We start from the raw sequence: 19,681 nt of genomic DNA, 5'->3' as shown, positions 1-19,681 counted from the left end.
GCCTCTCTCGTCGTAATTTTACTTCTCTTGTCGATATGTCTCCCTCTCTCCCCTAGCACTGACTCTCCTCTCTCCCTGATGAGGCCAGCCCTTCCATGCCGATGAGAATGACAGAGGGTGATTAAAGTGGAGTCTCATCTGGTGGGAAAACTGACCTCAATCAGAACTATTCTACCAAGAGGACGCTCTCCTGCTCTCTGTTTCCGTCCATCCATCCCTGCTGCTCAGTATATTCCTGACTCTTATCCACCATCCTTTATTCTCCCTGACCTGCTCCCTCAGCATGTCAGTGTCTCCCCCTCTCTCATCGTGCCTCTCTCTACTCTAATTTCTCATCTCCCCATCCACTCACAGTGATCACTCCCAATTTGTCATCATCGGCTCTATTGTTCTGGGATGGTAATCTGTCCTTCCGGAGGCTTCTCAAATGCAGCTGTGTTCAAGGAAGTTCGCTACTTTTCAGGATATTCTTTTAAACACATATGTATGCAGAATTGCTGGAATTGTGGAATTAAAGTAATTGAATCAATTACAAAATAATATGTAAAAGTACAAGATGAGGGCCATGTAGTGTAAGAGTCAGACAGTAGCGTCCTATGGTTTCTTTCCATTATGCTTTCAGTTTAATGTGATGGAATTGCAGGTGTAAAGTGACTTTTTGTGAATATAAAACGTACAGTCTTGCTGTCAACGTATGGCCTACTGCACAACACTGGAAAATCCTCAACAAATATTGCCTGTTAGCTTGTTAAACTGTGACAAATGCTAATACCGTAGCACTGCAGCTCAAACCAAAAGCTAACGTGGACAAGCACTTGACAAACTTAACACTTTTCAGTTTGCTTGTTTTACTGTCAATGATTGAGGAACACTGCACACCGCTGGGAATCCCCAATGAGTCATCTACCAAACTCCTCAACTTAGCTAGCTTTGTTAGACTTGGATAGTGAGTCTCATGCTAACAACAGTGACAACCACTCAAATAAAACCCCAGAGCAGTTCAGAACCAAACCTATAGGGCAAGATAACGTTCAGGGAAAGTAAGATTACTGTTTTGATTTTTTTTTTTTATAGGTTACTTCTCTTCTCTTGTCATTGTTTTTTGCTGGAATGGAAATCAAAGTGTAATATTCTCTCTGCTGCCACAGTTGGTAAACAGTAGGCTCCCTGTGCATCCCAGGAGCGTGGTTGCTGTTACATTCAAAGGTCATGTTGTGTTTGCATTTCTATACATTTATAGTATAGACCAGTACAGTGTTGATGTTTCATCTATACCATTAGTACATTATTACTCTTTCACAGGTGCACTTATATTAAATACGTAACATTGACTTTTGGCATTAGAAAATGTGGCTATACATACAAGGAGTAACACGTCGAGCAAATACTAATCAATGTTCACACTTACATATTTACCCTGTAATTGCACTATAAATTCACGTATACGTCGCACGACTTAAAATAAAAGGAGAGCAATCTGAGCGTGTCCTTTATAAATGTCAGGCGTAATGTGTGTTGTCATAGCAACATTCATCCACAAACTAAATAAAACCCTTTCCAGTTTTAGCTTTGCAATTACTACAATACATCACGACTGTCAGCCTTTGCTCCACTTTCAGACTTGTGCTGAAAATACAACATGCATTTCCCACAAACGTACCCGAGCCCACACACAAGTGTGTGAAGTGTGTGAATGAATCATGTATGTGTCATTTTCTGGGGGTGATTGTAATCTGCAGTGAAGCAAGAGGTAGATGCTTCGGTCCCCTTGTTTCTATGGCGGTGCTGTGTGACCGAAAGGGGGAGAAAAAAAAAAGAAATAAACGGAGGCAAACCCAAAATAAACAGAGAAATTTCCCCCCACTCTCTGCATATATAATTAGCAGGGATTATGCATTTATTTATTGGTCTTTTTTCTTGTCCCCGTTTTATCAGCTGACAGCTACTGGGAGCAGCTGTCACATGTTGTCTCTCATATTCAGATGAGGCAAGCTCAGACACCACATTTATTCAGGAGTTCAGGGCAGTACGTTTGACCTTTCATATAGTTCATATGTAATGAAGCTGGTGTTTTGGTACAGTCAAAACACTAAAGGGCAGAGTGCGTTTAGTATAATTGCATATGCCCTCGACGACACTATTGGGCTAGCTTGATCCGAATCTTCAGTTTGAAATTACACATGCTATCTGGAGTATTGGATTGCTTGGCCACCAGAGGCATTTAACTAGCTCTGCTGAACCGGAAGTGATGCAATCACACTGGCCCCATTTCCAGTGATATTTAAATCCTTTTCTGCGTGGACGGTCTGGCCAATTGGCAAATTGCTCTTCCTCCGTGCGTGCCCTGTTTTTGATTTGATTTGTAAGGAATGTTTGTGTGAGTGTGTAAGTGCGTGGGTGTGCCGTTGTGCCATTTGATGTGATTTTGTGTGGTAGATGTGTGCGTGTGGCCATCCTTCGGTGCTTAATCCACAATCTGTCGTCTGCCAGGAAGAAATTTATTTTTTTCCCCCTCAGTGCTTTATCCGGGAAAAAAAAATATATTTTATTTCTCAATTTGCAGACTCCTAAGTAGTCTTGCAGTTTCGCCATCCTTTGCCGTAAAGGAAAAAAAAACGTAAACAAAATGTTATCCATAATTGTGTTTATTTGACACCTAAAGCGTATTGTCAGCTTCTTGACTAATTGGTTTGCAAGTCATTTCAAAGCAAACAGAAACAGTTGGTCTCTTCTTGACCCACCAGTCAGTTCCAGCCAGAAATACGAACGTTCAGCAAGCCAGTCAGTTAAAAGCATGTATTTGGTCGGTAGATAGATAGAACAAGGTCAAAGACCAAACACAGCGCACAATGTCTGTTTAACCCCAGTGCCTATCAACATTTAATACAACTTTATTAAATAAATGTTCTTTTACTTTTGCTTTTTCCATGTGAGAGAAATGATGGTTCTATTCTTGACTGAGGCGTTTTAAGAGTGATGACAGTTATGATCATGATGATGATGATGGTGATTGTGGCAATTATGATTGCCATGCCACCTGAAGGGGTAGCGCTAGTGTCGACAGATGTGTTTTAATGGCATTTATTAATTATAGTCATTCACTCTAAAAAAAGAAGAAAAAAAAAACCTTCTGTCTAGTGCTCTCTGCAGATTTATCTGTTTATTTTGCTGATCTGAATGAACACTGTCATACTACCCTTCATCTTAAAAGTTATCCTTAGATGTTCACTGTCATGTTTTTAATTGACTACATCTGATGCACAATTGTCTCTGCATTGTTGCTCTCAGTTTATACAGTCAATCATGTTATCAGTGTGTTGGGTTGTTAATGTCAATAATTTATGTATGATACCATCCCAACCCGCTAGCAGCCTGCCCATGTGGAATATCATTAATCTCAATGTGCTTCAACTATAGCATCACATTCAGCAGTGGAGTGGAAAAGTGCAAACAAAAACAGATGCAGTAGTTGTTATCGTGTCATCAACTTAACATTTCTGTACACGATATTCACCTAGTATCTTTCAACAAAAGAGAAAAGTGGAGGTTCAAAAGGAAGAGGCAACACATACCCATCGTATTTACTTCAAGGGCATGCTGACAAATAAGGATGAAATGAAAGAATTGGATGACAATGTTAAAGAATGGCAGACATGAATCAGTAAAGAGGGTGAAATAAGTTCAAAAAATGTTAAGACTTCTTTGAAATGGTATTTTTTTTTCCGTTTCACCTTTTGCACCACCAGCTGTCAGGGGAGGGAGCATTTCTCTTTGCATTGCCTCTCCTGGGGTTTCTTCTTATTTCTGATCTATTTACCATCTGAGGAATATTTTCATTTTATTCTTGGTCAGGAACCACCTTTAATGCAGTGCGGCACAATTAGCATAGAAGGCTCGCAGCAGGCAGATATGTATGACTTGTCAGTGTGCATCACTGCCCCGTGAGCGGGAGATTAGTGAAGGTGAAAGGAAAATTGCATAGCGGAGGCATGGTGTCAACAGACATGAAACAGCTCATGACTAACAGGGGACATTTTTGCCCTGTGTCTCTTGTGTGAGTGATAGTGTGGGAGTGTGTCAACTGGTGAAAATTACTTGACTGTGAGGATGTGGTCAGGTATGGTGCTACCGGGGTGTCGGCACAGTTGCTATATGCTCACAAAATTGACGAAAAACGACGTGTGAGAAGGAGTATGTAAGAGTGCAAAGAAATGGAAAAAGTCAGACGAGATGTGTATATTCTGTAATCCCTTGATTTAATTCTGACCTGTATGTATTGTGTTTCAGGGATGGGAGCCGTTTGGAATTCACGACAGAAGAAACTGAATAATTTGGATTTATTGCCACACTCTAATGCACAAAGACAGCAAATACTGCATACACACTAATATGCACAAGCATATATAAGTATATCAACACATTAACAAATGTTAACACAAACACACACTCACTCACACAGACACACGCTCACACAGACCCGTCACATCTGATAGTCTTTGAAGTTGTCAAAGTGTTTTCCTACTTTCTTGCATGTTGTTTGATTTTTTTGTTTCCCCCTTCATCTGTGACACACTTGTATCTGTCAGTCACCCCGGTAACAAAGACACATTGTTACCGCAGCTCATTTAAAAGCATGTCGGCTGGTAAGACGTTTTCAAAAGTCAGTGAAAAACACATTGATCTGTGGACAATGGGATATAAATGAGTCTGTAAAAGTGTTGGGCCACATTATTTTATTGTGTTGGAAGAAGGGAACTTTTGTGTGTGTATGCATTGCAGAGAAGAAAATGATTTAATGCCATGAATACTTTCTGTAAACAATGTACATGTAAACATAGCATTTGCATCATAGGTATATATATATGCCCTGTGTTTTTCTAGATGCCATATACCAATTATAAAACTGAGGCGGGTTCATTTTGTGATACTCTACAGACACAAATAGATGTGAAATCCTCTTAGTGTCTAAGAAGTAAGCCAGATTTGACTCCCTCTTGGTGAGTCTGTCGAGGTAGTTTGTTTTTGGCAGGAAAGAAAAGAGAAATCAAATTCTGATGATGATAATAATGTCAGGGGGCATTCATTATTAAGTTTCTTTCTCCAGCAAAATCGGAGATGTAAGTTTTTTTTTTGTTGTGTCTAGTTTAGTTGTTTTTATAACAACTGATAAAAAACAGTTAACCACAAGTGTATGAATGTGAGGGGACAGATAAAAAGATTGTTTCAGAGTTGTTGTTTTTTCTCTCTGTTAAAACTTTGTCTGAATCCAGGAAGAATAAATAGACAGATCACCTGCTCAATTAGCCCTGCTGGCACTCGTGGGTGGCTGGCTTTGTTTTCAAAAGATAACCCCATGAAATGTTCTCTTCAAAATCACATTTGACCTGAGGAGAAGAACTGGAAATAATTCATCACAATATTTTTGGACAAGAAACCCACTGAGACACACACACACACACACACACACACACACACACACACACACACACACACACACACACACACACACACACACACACACACACTCATATCCAGCATTCAGCAGTGAACCCCTTTGTAGTGGCGATCAGAGTGGAAATCAATTTCTGGTGCCCATGGTTAAATTGATATCATTATGTTTACTGCAGGCTGAATAATGGATGACTGTATCATTATATGGGAAAGTAATGGGACGAGGCAAAGCACAGGTAGACAGCTCGCCACAGGTGAGAGCTATAATTAGTGTCTCGTTCCTGGCACGCCCATACATGTACATGATGCATTCATAATTACTACTATAGGATCACGCAGGTGCCCATGCATACCAAAACTTGGCAGTTCAAGCTGCATGTAATAATTCTACTTCAGTCATTGTCACTCTGTTGGTGACTGCAGTGCTGCAGGGAATCAATCACAGCAGTATCCATCTCTTGATCTAAGCATTTCCAATTAGGCCAATCTAAAGCAGACTTGTTGAGATGTTGCATTTCCTTCCACTGGTCATTAACTCTGTCTTTCATTTCATTTAATCGTAAACACCCGTTGACTTCTTTTGCCCAGCAGTTGGTTGCCTACTGATGTTTCTATGTGGTGAAATAACACAATTTCATAAAATGACTCCCTCTGCATGTGTTGGGGACACAAATCAGGTTAACGTGTCTTTCCTGCTCTATTAAATGAATAATGTGACAATAACTGAAATTAGATAATATGTCCTTGTGTCCATCATAACAAAAAGAACTGCATTTAGTCAAATAGAATAAGCACAACACGATTAAGTGCAACATGCAGGTTGGAATTTAAACGTTTTAGTTGATGAAGAGGATTTCCTTCCTCATAAAGTTTTTGTAAGTCGAACGTTTATAATCCTGTTTATGTGCATGCTAACTAGCTTGCAAGCGGCTTTCCTGATTTTGTTGGGCGCAGTCCAACTATTCTTGGCACATTAAATCACAGTGGATTACTGGATTATTGTGAAACCATTGGCAGGACTGTGTCTCACATCACCCATGTGTACCTCTTATTGCAGAGCTCCAAAGCGCTACTAGAGGCCAACGATTGAGGAACCTTTCATGTCATTTGTAAAAAGAAATCAACATTTATTTTGACATTACACTTGCACTTTAATAATTCATGGTTCTGTTTTGAGGGTAATGAGATACAAGACAGTTATTTATTGTAAAACAGTGTCATTTTTTAATGTTTTGTACAGTAATGTACAAAAGTCTCATCAATGAGTACATTTATGTGATTTCATGTTAAAAAAAAACCCACTGTATTTACTTTGCATCATAATTCATGACAATGGATCAGGTGTATTTATTATCGATTAAAACACAAACTGTACTTGTTGATTAGAAGCTCATCTTCCACGTGATGGTAAAATTCTGATCCACACGAACAAACGTTGAAGTAGCATCTATTATCACCTCCTATAGACACAATAAAAAAAAAATACTTCATTTTATGTTGTTGTTAAACCAAACAACAAATGACTCCATGATGTCTTCATTTATTATTCGTCTAATATATTCTCTTCTTTCTTTAACATATTTCTTTAACACATTATGATTGTTACGACCTTGTAAAGGACAAGCGCGTACAGCTATAGGATGTTATTCATTAGTGGATGTAGTTTTCCTGTCAAATAGTAATTTATTAATTTGTTATTTGTTTTCCGCTCCAGACACGCAGAAGTGACCCTCGATCATTATTGAACCACAACAGTGCTGCAGTCTAGGTTTAAACTGGGACGTGTCAGTCCATCGTATGTTCAGATGATATTCTGTGTTAGCTGATGTTATGCTGTTGTAAAGGCATGTTATAAGCAATGGATGTAAATAATGTACGTGCAAGAGAAGTATACAATATCCTGACATGAGAGTGAATAATTGCCTGTCTACACATTTGACCCGTTAGACTTGTGGCTTGTACAGGTTGTAGTCTGCCTCTCGCCCAATGCATTCTGCATAAGATAAGCTCCCTAGCAACCCTGCACAGCAAAAGAGAGTACAGATAATTGATAGATAAATGGAACTTGCCCTTGAGAAGTTAAGTCTGCTAAATGTGACACGTGTGAAAATGGACGCTACATTCCCCCTGTCCTGTAGCTTGTATCTGATTTAAAAGGAAAATAATCCCATTTGGTTCATGTCATATTAAAACAAAATAGGTCCCCTGTGGAGGTAAACAAGCCTGGGCTTGTACATGTAATCATATATTGTAAATGACAGTAGGAATAGGCCTAACATGATTCATAATAAAACGTCCTGTACCAGAATAGCTTTCCCACCTCACTGTATTTAAATGACACAGCGCCAGCTGCTTACTGTTTCTTTCAAGTTGTTACCCTATCAGACAATACTTAAGGAGATGAATGGATTGTCTTGCACTGAAAAAACACTTATTACCATACGCATACTGTGTCATCCTCATTCCCTCTCTCTCCATCCTCTCTGTCCTTCCTCCTTCCCTCGGCCCATCTTTCATTCTTCCTGTTTATCTCCTTCACCTCTCCTCTCTCCATCTGTTTATTGTGATGCATTCTCTCTCTCTTTCCAGCGCTGTCTGTCCTTCCTTCCCTCTCTCCTTTTTAAAGACGGACTGACTTTTCATCATTCTCTACCCATCCCTGCATCCCTCACACACACACACAGACAGACAGACACGCACAAAATCCCTCTGTCATTCTGACTTTCTTCATTTGCAATTCTTGCCGTCTCTTCTCGCTCTTTGCTGTCCGTCTTCTCCAAGAACAGTATAAATCAAAGGCTTCCGGGCTTTTTCCATCTACGATTATTTATGGAGCTGCTGTAGCTATCATTTCCATCGTCCGATAAGTGCACTGAGTACAGTACACAACCTCGACAGGAATATTTTATCACGGACCAAATGACGAGAGGAAACACATGCCATCTTCTCAAACTTGGCCTTGGTTTTCGTTTTCTACTGCTTCACACTCTTGGAGCAGTAAATGTCTACATCACCCATCCTCCACCTCAAATGACACTGTAATGTGGCCCTATACTCTCCCTCCCCTCCTTTACAGTGTCTCCTCTAAACTCTTCTCGTGATTAAAGACGGTGTCCTTTAGTTGAATAACCTTGATTAAAGTGACACCTTGTAGCTCCAGCTGAATGTTGTAATCGACCTTCACCCTCTGATCTCTCTATTGAGGACTACAGAGGAGATTCACACACAAAACACTGAAGGAATTTCCTTTGATGTAAAACAACTGACAAAATGCAAGTGTTCTCACAGTGCCCACTAAAGATGTGACTCATTCATCACCACATTTGAAGTACTGTAACTGGCTCTACGGCCTGATTCTTTATCACAGTTCTTTCCGCTCAACCATTGGAGTAGATGATGGAGTGGGCGAGAGGAAGTGACAATCATTTTACACGAGCGGCTTTAACATTGCTGTCCTCAGTCAAATTTTGAGCTCTGTATTCATTACAAAACAACAGTGTCAGGTGGGGAATGCAGCGTTGATTATAGCTATCAGGTCACATGGTGCGGCACAGCAGGGGGTTGTGCACCTGACGGTTGTTTCCTATTTGCTGTCGTGACAGCTTTTGACTGGCAGGGGAAAATGATCAATCAACTTGAAGGCTTGTGCACGTAATGATGAAGGAGGCTCACTGAGCCCAGTGTAGTAATGCTCAAAGTGAACTATGAAATGCAATGACACTGATTGTTTGCATGTTGGACAGTGATTAATATGTTTATTTTGAGGTTAATAGAGCATTAGTGAGGGTGAACGCATTTGTGGGATGCAATGGAATATGTGTGCTTGTATACACATCCGTTAATAGTGTTCCATTAACAACAAAGTTTCCAATCGCTGCTAGGGGGTGCCTCAGTCTAATAGTTATGTTCCTAATGATCAGTGAATGAGACTTTGTAAAAAAAAAATAAAACAAACAGGTGATTTCAAGCTAATGCTGCGAGGCAATTCACGGTGAATTGGAAACTAAAAACATTTTTCTGTCTTCTTAAATGGTTTTCCTGCGGCTTTGAAGCTGCAGTATAATGTGGTTTGTCCATTAAATGAAAAATATCAACAAAACAAATAAACAGGATATACCATTCAGTTTCTGTCTGCAACGATGTCCACAGAAATAACCATAAATTGCACTTGCAGGTCACAGCACCATGTCCTATGTTGATGATGTTAATCATGATGAAGCTGCACAATGGCAGAACACATCATTTTAAGCCTTTTTTAAAACCTGGGCAAAAGAAGGCACTATGTGTTATAACTGATCCCACTTGCACTATACCACCGTACCTTGCAATGTAATACAGATAGCTATTTCGATAGATATTTCATGAAATGTACTCTGACTACATTTACTGACCAGAGTGTCGGGGTCGATCTCCGGGATCAGCGGGTATGTCGTTCCAGCCGCATTTGTCAGGGCTACGTTTGTCATCGTACCACTTCCTGTTCCCCAAAGCTTCACCTCACCCAGGGTCAGGAAGTCAGCAGGGCTCAGACCGCTGTGGACGACCTGACTTGACAAGGTTTCCTGTAAGTGAAAGTGTCGGAGACGGGAGGAACAAAGACACAGGGTTATTACAAATAGATAAAAAGAAAATCATGCACTTGATTCATATTAAGTGAAATATATTCTCCGCCATGCTTCATCTCTTTACCGAGAGTGATTTAATATTTGGGTATCTTTCTCCACGTCATTGGTTTTATATCCACCATATTATAATGTGTACTCTCTGCTTTGCTTTGAGTAGATAATCTTCGGATTGTTTTACATGTGTGCCTTTATTATGCTCACACTGTGAGGGACACATGTGTTTGGGCACACACACGTTGAATGTCCCGGGTTAAGTGTGGCTACTTCAAATTAAAGAAGGCTAAGATGTTCTTACTTTGTAAATAATGGCCTCACACTAAAGGTCCAGAACTCATAGGGACACACACACACACACACACACACACACACACACACACACACACACACACACACACACACATCCAAAATGGCATACGATCTACTAATCTGCCAGGCAGCACTGGCCTCATTGCCCAACTTATCCTCATCTTCTCACATCTGCCTCTTTACAGACACACACACACACACACGCACATTCAAATACAAAAACACACGCACATACACACGCACACACTTACTCCCTCTCTCCCCCCTTTGGCTGTCAGACAGTGTGGCTGTTTTATCGCTGTGTGAAATTGCTTTGGAATGAGCCTGATGGTAGGCAGAGGACAGCCACAGATGTTTGGCCATGGTAGCTCCATGTGGGTATGTGTATACTGTAGATGTGTGCGTATATGTATATTTGTGCGTTTGTGGTTAAGCGTGTGCTCGTTAATGTGTGTCTGTGTGTGATTGTGTGCCTTTGCCTAGCTTGGTTAGCCCCATTAGTCCCAGTGATTAGGGGGTTTCTGTCATGTCTGACTCTAAATGTGATCAAACTGCGGCCACTCTCCTCTTGCAGAAATTAGCCTTGACTTGTGCACATACAAAACAAACTCTTTGGTGCAAACAAAGACATACTTTCATATTTATTGTCCATCTATAAATATGCATTTGTTCAACTGATTGGTAATGTCATGGCTCCACTTAAGGCGCATATGGGAAGCATCTGTTGAAAACAATCACTCATTAATATGAACAGAACCGAGTCTGCTTTCATCACACTGAAAGTTGTACTTTGATACACCCATCAATCTGTATAAAGTGAAAAAAAGGCAAGTGCAACATACAAGACAAGATTATTATATATATATATATATTTTTTTTTTTCTTACTTTGAAACTGAAGCCACACAATTACTCTTTGTGTTTGTGATAAGAGGTTTCCTGTGCAGGCAGACATGTAAGTGCAATTTCATGCCAAAACAAGGACCAGAAACACACTGTGATCTGCATAAACACAACCACAGCTGCTCCACTCCAACCAGCTCTGCACAAACACGCATCTTTTTGAAAAATCCAGGTGTGTGCACAACAAAAGCCTTTCATCTGATGAAGATGACATTGTGACTTCATTAAGGATGTCAGCTTGCTGATGGGGCAACACTCTTACCTATTACCTTTGAAACATCAACCTTCCGTATAAAATTTTCAAAAATGGACTCTGTATACTATGTTCATTTAACAGTATCTATTTTTTTATTCCACCTTCTAAGAATTTATTCCACCTTCTAAGAATTGTAAAATTATTGTAATTTCAGCCTGACATGCTAAATTGTACATCAAAAGCAACACGGAGAACACGACAATACAATTATAGTATTCCTCTCCCCTACCTCATCATTTGAGTTATATTAAAGACTGTAGAATCTTCATTGTTAAAGTTTGTATATATTGTGACTAAAGTTGAAATGAAATTGAATCTACTGTATACTTTTAGATGATTATATGCTGGTATGAAGTGATTCATTGACTAAAGTATATGTATGCTATTACATAGTTAGATGTGTCAAAAGAACTTTTACAATGAGAACTTTTTCTCAAAGGCTACATTTAAATCACCACCTTTGAGTTCGACATGAATTCTGCACTAATGGTTTCCAACAGTTAACCTTTGACATCCAGCTACCACGGCCCTGTTGCATGGCGAAGCATGGGCTCATTGTCCAGTCTCTCTGTATAAATAGCTAAACTGATGAAGACAAAAAGAGACGTGACATGCAGTTGGCCCTTGAACTCACCGATTCTGCTGTGATGGAGGTCAGCAGATATTGTTTTTTCTGAACTGTGTCTGAAGAGAGAGAGAATAAGAGTGAGTTACACACAGAACCACATGGCGACGATGGAGGGACAGAGAAAGTAGAAGTGCGGCTACCTGAATGAATGATAGGAGAGAGAGATGAGAAACTGTGTGGAAAGGGGAGCATTTATAATGACCACAAGACTGAGTTTGTATTCATCTGACTAACTGGATGGACAAATACTACGTATAATCACCTTGAATGAGTGTGTCTTGTAGTGAAGGGTTGCATTCAGGAGTGAATAAAACACTTAGCAGCATCATGAATGGATAAAATAAAATAAATAAAAAAACTGGCCAAGTGACTGGATGGATGAGTTAACATGGAGTACTTACTCATTAATATACTCATCACAAAGCATTACTGGTTGATTAAATGAGGAAATAATATAATTAGGGCAGTAGAAGCTATGCTGCTTAGCTGTATAAGAGGCTGAATAATTCATTGGTTGGATGAATGAGTAAACGTTGGACTGTTTGGACGAAGCTGCTGCTGTAACTAATGCAGACGAGTCAGCCTGAATTGACAGTGGAGTGAATAGCTCATCCCTCGGAAGTGAAACTAACATGCAGGATTCAAGAAGAGCAGAGATAACACAGGTAAGCAGACGCTACAGCGAGAAGCAGAGAAAACTAGAAAGACATCGGCGGGCTACACTGCAGACAGACAGGGAGACACAGAAGAGAGGAGCGAGGGAGCAGATACACGAGGAATGATGGAGAGCATATCTGCAGGCAGCGACACGGGGAATTACTGTAATAGTTTCTGTCAGTCCCCTTCTCTGTCATCCCTCGTTCTCTTTATCTCTCCCTCTTTTCTTTGTCCCAACACAAACACGCCCTTCACAGAGGAGTGAACTTCTCCCAGTGTATGTGTGTGTGTGTGTGTGTGTGTGTGTGTGTGTGTGTGTGTGTGTGTGTGTGTGTGTGTGTGTGTGTGTGTGCGTGCGTGCGTGTGTGTGTGTGTGTGTGTGTGTGTGTGTGTGAAGACAAGAGAGAAAGTGGAGGGAGAATATGTTGTAGTTGTTTGTGTGTATTCACATTCAGTAAAAATAACTCCATGTGCTTTCGCAAACTGTATATGCGTTTTAGAAACATAAATGCAATTACTAACTGAACAATTTAAACATGATTTTTTTTTTTTTTGTGTTATTGCTTTTGCTGAATTAACTTCTACAGGGTTTGTGTGATATGTTACCAGCTACTTTTCAAGGTCAACTAAATCATGGTACTTAGTCAAATCTTTCCTCACATGAGCATTCACCATTTTCAGTAATTAAGTCTATCACAATGGGCTCCTGAAAACATTCAATTAAAATTCTATGTAAACTGGAATCAGCTAATACAATGTGACTATCCTTATTTTTTTATTTAATTACCCAACAGGCCTACTGGGCAGAGGCCGAGGGGCCCGAGTGTCAGGCCCCCCTCTAGCCTTGACCTACAAACGTTACTTAAAGAGACACGTACCAACAACACGAGACTCAAAACACACACAAAAACAACAAAGACATGCATAACATATGCAAACAGACTGACAAATGGCTCTGAAACGGGGCAAAAAACAAACAGACACAAAACAACCACAAAGAGACTTCAAATGACAGAAGAGACACAAAAGGTCAACAGAAAGACACATAAAACACAGTAACTATCACGAATAATCAGTCCATTAATACATATCTATGAACATAAAACATGCTATTCGCTCTGTTTCTATCTCTCTCTCTGTATGGGTGCTCGAGGGTGACCTTTCACTTACTTATCCCTTCTCCATCATCCCAGAAGAACGATCCTTTAGCAGTCCCGTTGTCGCTCAGGGCAACAATCAGTCCTAAAGGATTCTTCCGACTGACACAAAATGGGCAGAGAGGGTGAGAGCAGATTGCTACAGGACGGCATCTATTTATACCTGCTGCTGAGGACAAACACATTAACATTTCTGCTGGGAGATCCACCTGATCTCACCTCTGCCGGAGCATTCATCACCCACTAACTTTCGCTCACTCTCATTCCCACCTCCCTTTTTCAACACATGCTACCAATCACAGATGGCATTCAATTTGATGATTGTTGGTCATACAAAAACACACACACACACACACACGTGTATTACCCTTCCCCAGGCCCCCTAAAGCTCTGTACAGGCATTTACACGCAAACAGATGGAAGACACACTTCACACTAGCCATGATGTGTCCACGCTTACCTGTAATATGTATTGTTCTCTGGTTTCTGCCAGGGTACAATGTATCCACCTCGGATATGAAGGTTAATATGGTCCATGGGTGTGACCATGTTATGCATTTGGCCGCGCACTTCAAGTTCTTTGCCCTGATGAAAGCAGCAATAATTCCATGCCATTAAAATACTATAAATAGGATTAGTAATTTAACTTTGATTCATTTTATTCAACAGTTCCTTTGTGGGAAATTGGCATTTGTGCGCCGGTAAATCACAAAGCACGCAGTAAAATATGTGACATCTATAAAGGCTACATCTGAAACATTTCAGTAATTTATTACATGCCAAAATAATTCTTTGCAAACTTCTTTCTTCCAGTATTTTCCTCCTGGTCCCCAGTCCCTTCTCTTACAGCGTGTTTAATGTGCTTAATGGACAAGTTTAATGGAGGTAATCACTCCTCCCCACCATCCCATGCCCCAGTTTAAATTGTTTCTCAAGTTTCGTGTGGCTTTATGATGCCGTCTAACAGATGGGGAGTCCCCTTGCTACAAAGAGACGAAGTGACTGGATGTTGTTTTTGTCATCAAGGCGCCTTCTGCCGTTGTTGAGCTGCACGTCTGTAATAATGTTGTCAAAGATGTCATTTGGGTTTTTGTGCTCTCGGTATCTTCTTCTGACTTGGTTTGCCGACATATTTGTTTTTGTAAAAATAGTTTTTTAGACATAAAGCATTGATGCAGTGCTGAGCATCTTCCAGCTAGACAAACGATATTATGCACGCGCCAATTGTCACATGGTATGCATTGTTATTGCATCTACACTAATCAGCCAGTCAGATCTATTTCCATAATACACGCTGTAATTACTGTTCAGCATTATGCTGTATTGTTGCAGCAAGTGTAACAGGAGTGCTTCATTTTCATCTGCAGGATTGTTGCAATGCATTAGACAATAGACTTTGTTTTCTGGCTGCTACTGGGACTCACCGTGTGGAAGTCATACCAGCGTGCATTGGGAAAGTAGCCATCCACACTCCTGGCTCCCTGTCAATCACAAAGTTAGTCAATCAAAAGAACAAATCCCACCAAATCATAGAGAAACACAGGCAGAGGAAATAGACTGATTATATCCCTGAAATTATTAAAAAGTTGCATGTGTGATATATGTATTAATGCAAAGCGATAAAAACAAAAGAGAAGGGAACAAAAGAAGAAACTGTGTGCGTATGTGTGTTTACCGGATCGAGAGCAGGGGTGATGAGCAGGGCAGGTCCCCAGAGGAACTGCTTGTAGATGTCCCATGTGGTATTATCATTCACAAACCTGTGACACACCAGCACAGATGCCAATGAGCTTGACTTGGAAAAAATATTACGAGCACTTTCTCCTGTGCCGTCAGCCCAGACGACTGCTCAAGTACTCATTCAAATTTCAATGGTTTGAAGAATTAAGCCAAATATCCCTGCCAGACTCACCCTGCCAGCTCCTTAAATACCATCTGTGACTGTATAAGAGTCTCTTAAAATGAATAAATATGTTTTTCTTGTCATACAGTTCCACACATTCACACACACAGGAGCTGCAAAGTATAGCCACACTCTATGGTTAACTGTCTCACGAGAATTGAAATAGAAAGTGCCTTGCTCAAGGGCCGTTTAATGGCAGCTTATGTGGCAGGAAAGATACTTCCTGGTTGAAAATTAATTGAGAATTTAAACAGTTCTTCTGAAAACGTGTTGGCACTGTTTTTTTTTGTGACTTCATGATTTGGTGAAGTGATTACATGCTTGAGCCCCGATGTAAGAAGAAAAGATAAGACCCATGTGGGCCATGAGTCCGTGCTTACTCGTGCAAGAGCGGTCTGACTACTGTGTTTCCGTTGGCATGAGCCTCATACATCAGTGTGTACAGGTAAGGCAGGAGGGTGTAACGGATGTTCAAGACGTCCCGGGATGCCTCAGCAAATGTGGAATTCCAGGCAACAGGATCTTGTCTCTGAGAGAAAAATAATGTACATGGTGATTAAAGACAGGTTAACCAAAATGAATGGAAACAATGGCTGTTTGTTTCTAGTCTGCAAAACCCCAAATCCGATAAAGTGACATTCCCTGAATCATTCGGTTTAAGAGCCACTGAATTAGGGGATCAGGCGATCCCCTAATTCAGTGGCTCTTCAGGGGATCCCCTAATTCAGTGGCTCTTAAACTTTCTTTCTCCAATGTAAACCCTTTGAAATATTTTTTCAGCCACGTATCCCCTACCGTGCGTAAACACCTTTTTGGTAGGAATAAGATCCGATATAAAGAGGTACACCACAGCGTTGCACCATCATTGTGTGATTTACTAAACAACAACAACCATGTAACAAAAAACAAACATTCTATATCATCGTGCAATACGAATAAGACGTCATTGTAGTTAAAAAAAGTTGCATTGATGTTACATTTTAGTCACAAATCAACCACGAATCATTTATCTTGATTCAATATCTATCACTCAATATCCAAATGGTCTTCCTGGTCACACTGAACAAATGTTATCTTCAACGTGATTGTATTTGTTGCGACAGATGTCTACGGCAGTTAAAGATTACATATAAAATCTGATATAAATATGGTTTACCAAACATAAATATACATTTTATTGAATGAATTAAGGTAACCTATATTTATGTTATTAATTAAGCTAAATATATATATATATTTTTTAATAAATATAAATAATAACTGCAAGTATCCCCTGCAGTACTTCCAAGAACCCCTGGGGTACAAGTACCTCCATTTGAGAAACACTGCCCTAGTTGAGACAATCTGTTTTATGGTGTGCCAAATGCAAAAATGTTAAAATACCTGTTCAAGATCCTCTGACTCAGTTTGTTTACGTGCAGCAAGAGAAAAGCGCTCAAACGGATTCACTGCTTCTATAGATATACATTTCAGAAGCTCTGCCTGTGTATCATTCCTCTCAGTTACACAGCACAGATACAGGAAAAAGCCAGCAGTGTACATATTCATTTCAAACGTGTCCATGTAATAAATGTTCATTGCACACAGCTGCGTCTTTCTTATCTTGCTGCCGGGTTTCAAGTGTTGACTCTTTCCTGTTTGGATTTCACAACATGCTGAAAATTATTATCTTTAAAATGATACAAGGGGAAGAGAGACTGACCGGAAAACTCGATAGTTTGTAGCATGCCAGAAATACTCAAATGGCCTGCGTGCAGTTATACTGATAAATGATGCCCAAACTATTCTGCCCCACACTGTACTGGCATTTACCTCATTTTTAATTGCCAACAAGTGTAACGTCCCCTTAAGAGACAAGGACAGAAACAGAGGACACGGTGTTCTGTCATTTTATAGATATGGGCCAATCTAAATGTATTGGCTCATTTTCTGGAGTTGTAGTGAGGACCATCATCAATCTGGTCAAGCACACACACACACACACACACACACACACACACACACACACACACACACACACACACACACACACACACACACACACACACACACACACACACACACACACACAGTGGAGGACACTGAAGCGTGTCATCAGCATATGCTTCTCACACCATGATACTGTGTGTGTGTGTGTGTCTTGGTGGCTACTTTATATGCATACCACCGTGTGCGTATGGGCTTCTCAGTGTGTTATGCAGTTAAGTGTAAATCTGTGCATATGTGTCTCCTGTCTTTAAAAAGTACAATAATCGTAAGATATTTTTAGAAAAAAAATATCACAGCGAGCAATAAAAGTGAAGATTTTTCTCCCTGCTGCAATATCACTGGGTCAGATTTGATAATAGTTATTAACTGTAGCCCAGTGGTTACTAAGTATAAGCCTAACAGCACACGATTAAATACAGAGGATTTCCATTTTATGACCCAAGGAGTTTACCAGATTATCGTTTCATTTTCTGAGAACATTTACAAGATTGTAATTATCTGGAAACCCAGGAGTTATTCTACCGGTCTCCCTTTTCACCAACCCTCCTTTGCGCCCCCATGTATGATAATAAAATGTGTTCACCGGGAAGTAATTATCATTGTAGGTTCGAATTAATCAAAATGAGTGAGTAAGATCTTATTTTAATTAGAGAGAGGACAGATACAGTTGATGCAAAGTATATACACTTTAGCATCTCCACCCGAGCCGGATGAGTCCAAACAAAGTACCAGGACCGCCTTTGGGACGGTTTTGCTGTGTAAAGCTTCAGGCTCAAGTCAGGTTGGGTTATTTTCAAGTGTAATTCATTAAGACATTCCGCTCTTTTTTTCTCTCATCTCAACTCCAATCATCATCTCAATGTGTGTCATGTGTTGCAAGTAGATGTGCAATACCCGGTGGGAGGTAGGAAGAGAGACTGAGTGTAGCATTGAATTAGCCTGTAAAGCTAATCAGTACTGGAAGAAAGACATCTTAAAACACTCAATCATTCGGTGTCGGACAATGCATTATGGAAACAGTCTAACCTTATAGTGACAACTGATAATTATGCCACTGGCTAAGAGCAGTGTCGAGATTCCAGTGTTACTCTGACATAGCAAGAAAACACATTATCTATTTAGCGACATATTGGAAATTCATCCTGGTCCCACTCCCAGGGCGAGAAATACCGATGGATGGGAAGTGGCCTGAAACCTCTTGATACTGACACACAGGGCATCCTTTAGTGTCTGTATGAGAAGCACCGGACTTTCAAGTCCCTCCAATGTAAACTCATCCACGTCGTTAATAAATTCTCAAGGCAACGGACATACTATCAAGAGTGTCCTCGAGTTGGTGGATGTGGACATTTACTCAAGGTATCGCCTGATAGAGATTTGGGCTATTGGTTTAAAAGGGGGACCCCCGAATACACGCTGCCGAACATTGTTTATTCGCACATACCATCCACATTGCAGCGATACAAAGCCATTTGAGTTTGTGTTCCCCCCTAACATTCAATCAAGGCAGTCTGTAGATTTGTAAAAAAAGAAGAAAAAAAAACGTGTGTTGCCTCATATTTTGGATTTCCTGCTCAGAATTAAAATGAGTGACCAGTACCCTGCTCTCCTACTGTATATGTCCATCCTGAGCCCTGTACTCTAGTTCTGCCCTCATCGTTGATATCATCGTATCATCTCATTAAGATACATATCGGTGTAGTTGCTGTCATCATGTAGGAAGTGCGCTCACCAACAGGATAATCTCCCGAAGACTTTGACACTTTTTAACATTCAGTCACACAAATCTTACATGACTTGGCAGTTA

At 40.3% G+C, this 19,681-nt stretch overlaps 1 protein-coding gene across 1 annotated transcript in view; it reads right to left on the bottom strand.

The window, feature by feature from the left end:
* Positions 1 to 6,639: 6,639 nt before the first annotated feature.
* Positions 6,640 to 19,681, bottom strand: part of si (sucrase-isomaltase) — a gene marked incomplete at its 5' end in the record, with an annotated part of 62,910 nt that continues 49,868 nt past the window's right edge. The window contains 8 exons of the mRNA XM_079224883.1: positions 6,640 to 6,911; positions 9,843 to 10,013; positions 12,175 to 12,224; positions 13,996 to 14,084; positions 14,443 to 14,567; positions 15,407 to 15,463; positions 15,658 to 15,742; positions 16,266 to 16,414. Coding sequence (XP_079081009.1) covers positions 6,834 to 6,911; positions 9,843 to 10,013; positions 12,175 to 12,224; positions 13,996 to 14,084; positions 14,443 to 14,567; positions 15,407 to 15,463; positions 15,658 to 15,742; positions 16,266 to 16,414 — 804 coding nt within the window. The 3' untranslated portion in view covers positions 6,640 to 6,833. The remainder of the gene's footprint in view (positions 6,912 to 9,842; positions 10,014 to 12,174; positions 12,225 to 13,995; positions 14,085 to 14,442; positions 14,568 to 15,406; positions 15,464 to 15,657; positions 15,743 to 16,265; positions 16,415 to 19,681) is intronic.

This window comes from Taurulus bubalis (assembly GCF_910589615.1).
Source record: "Taurulus bubalis genome assembly, chromosome: 10".
NCBI classification, from domain to species: domain Eukaryota; kingdom Metazoa; phylum Chordata; class Actinopteri; order Perciformes; family Cottidae; genus Taurulus; species Taurulus bubalis.
This window is presented reverse-complemented; position numbering and strand designations above follow the sequence as displayed.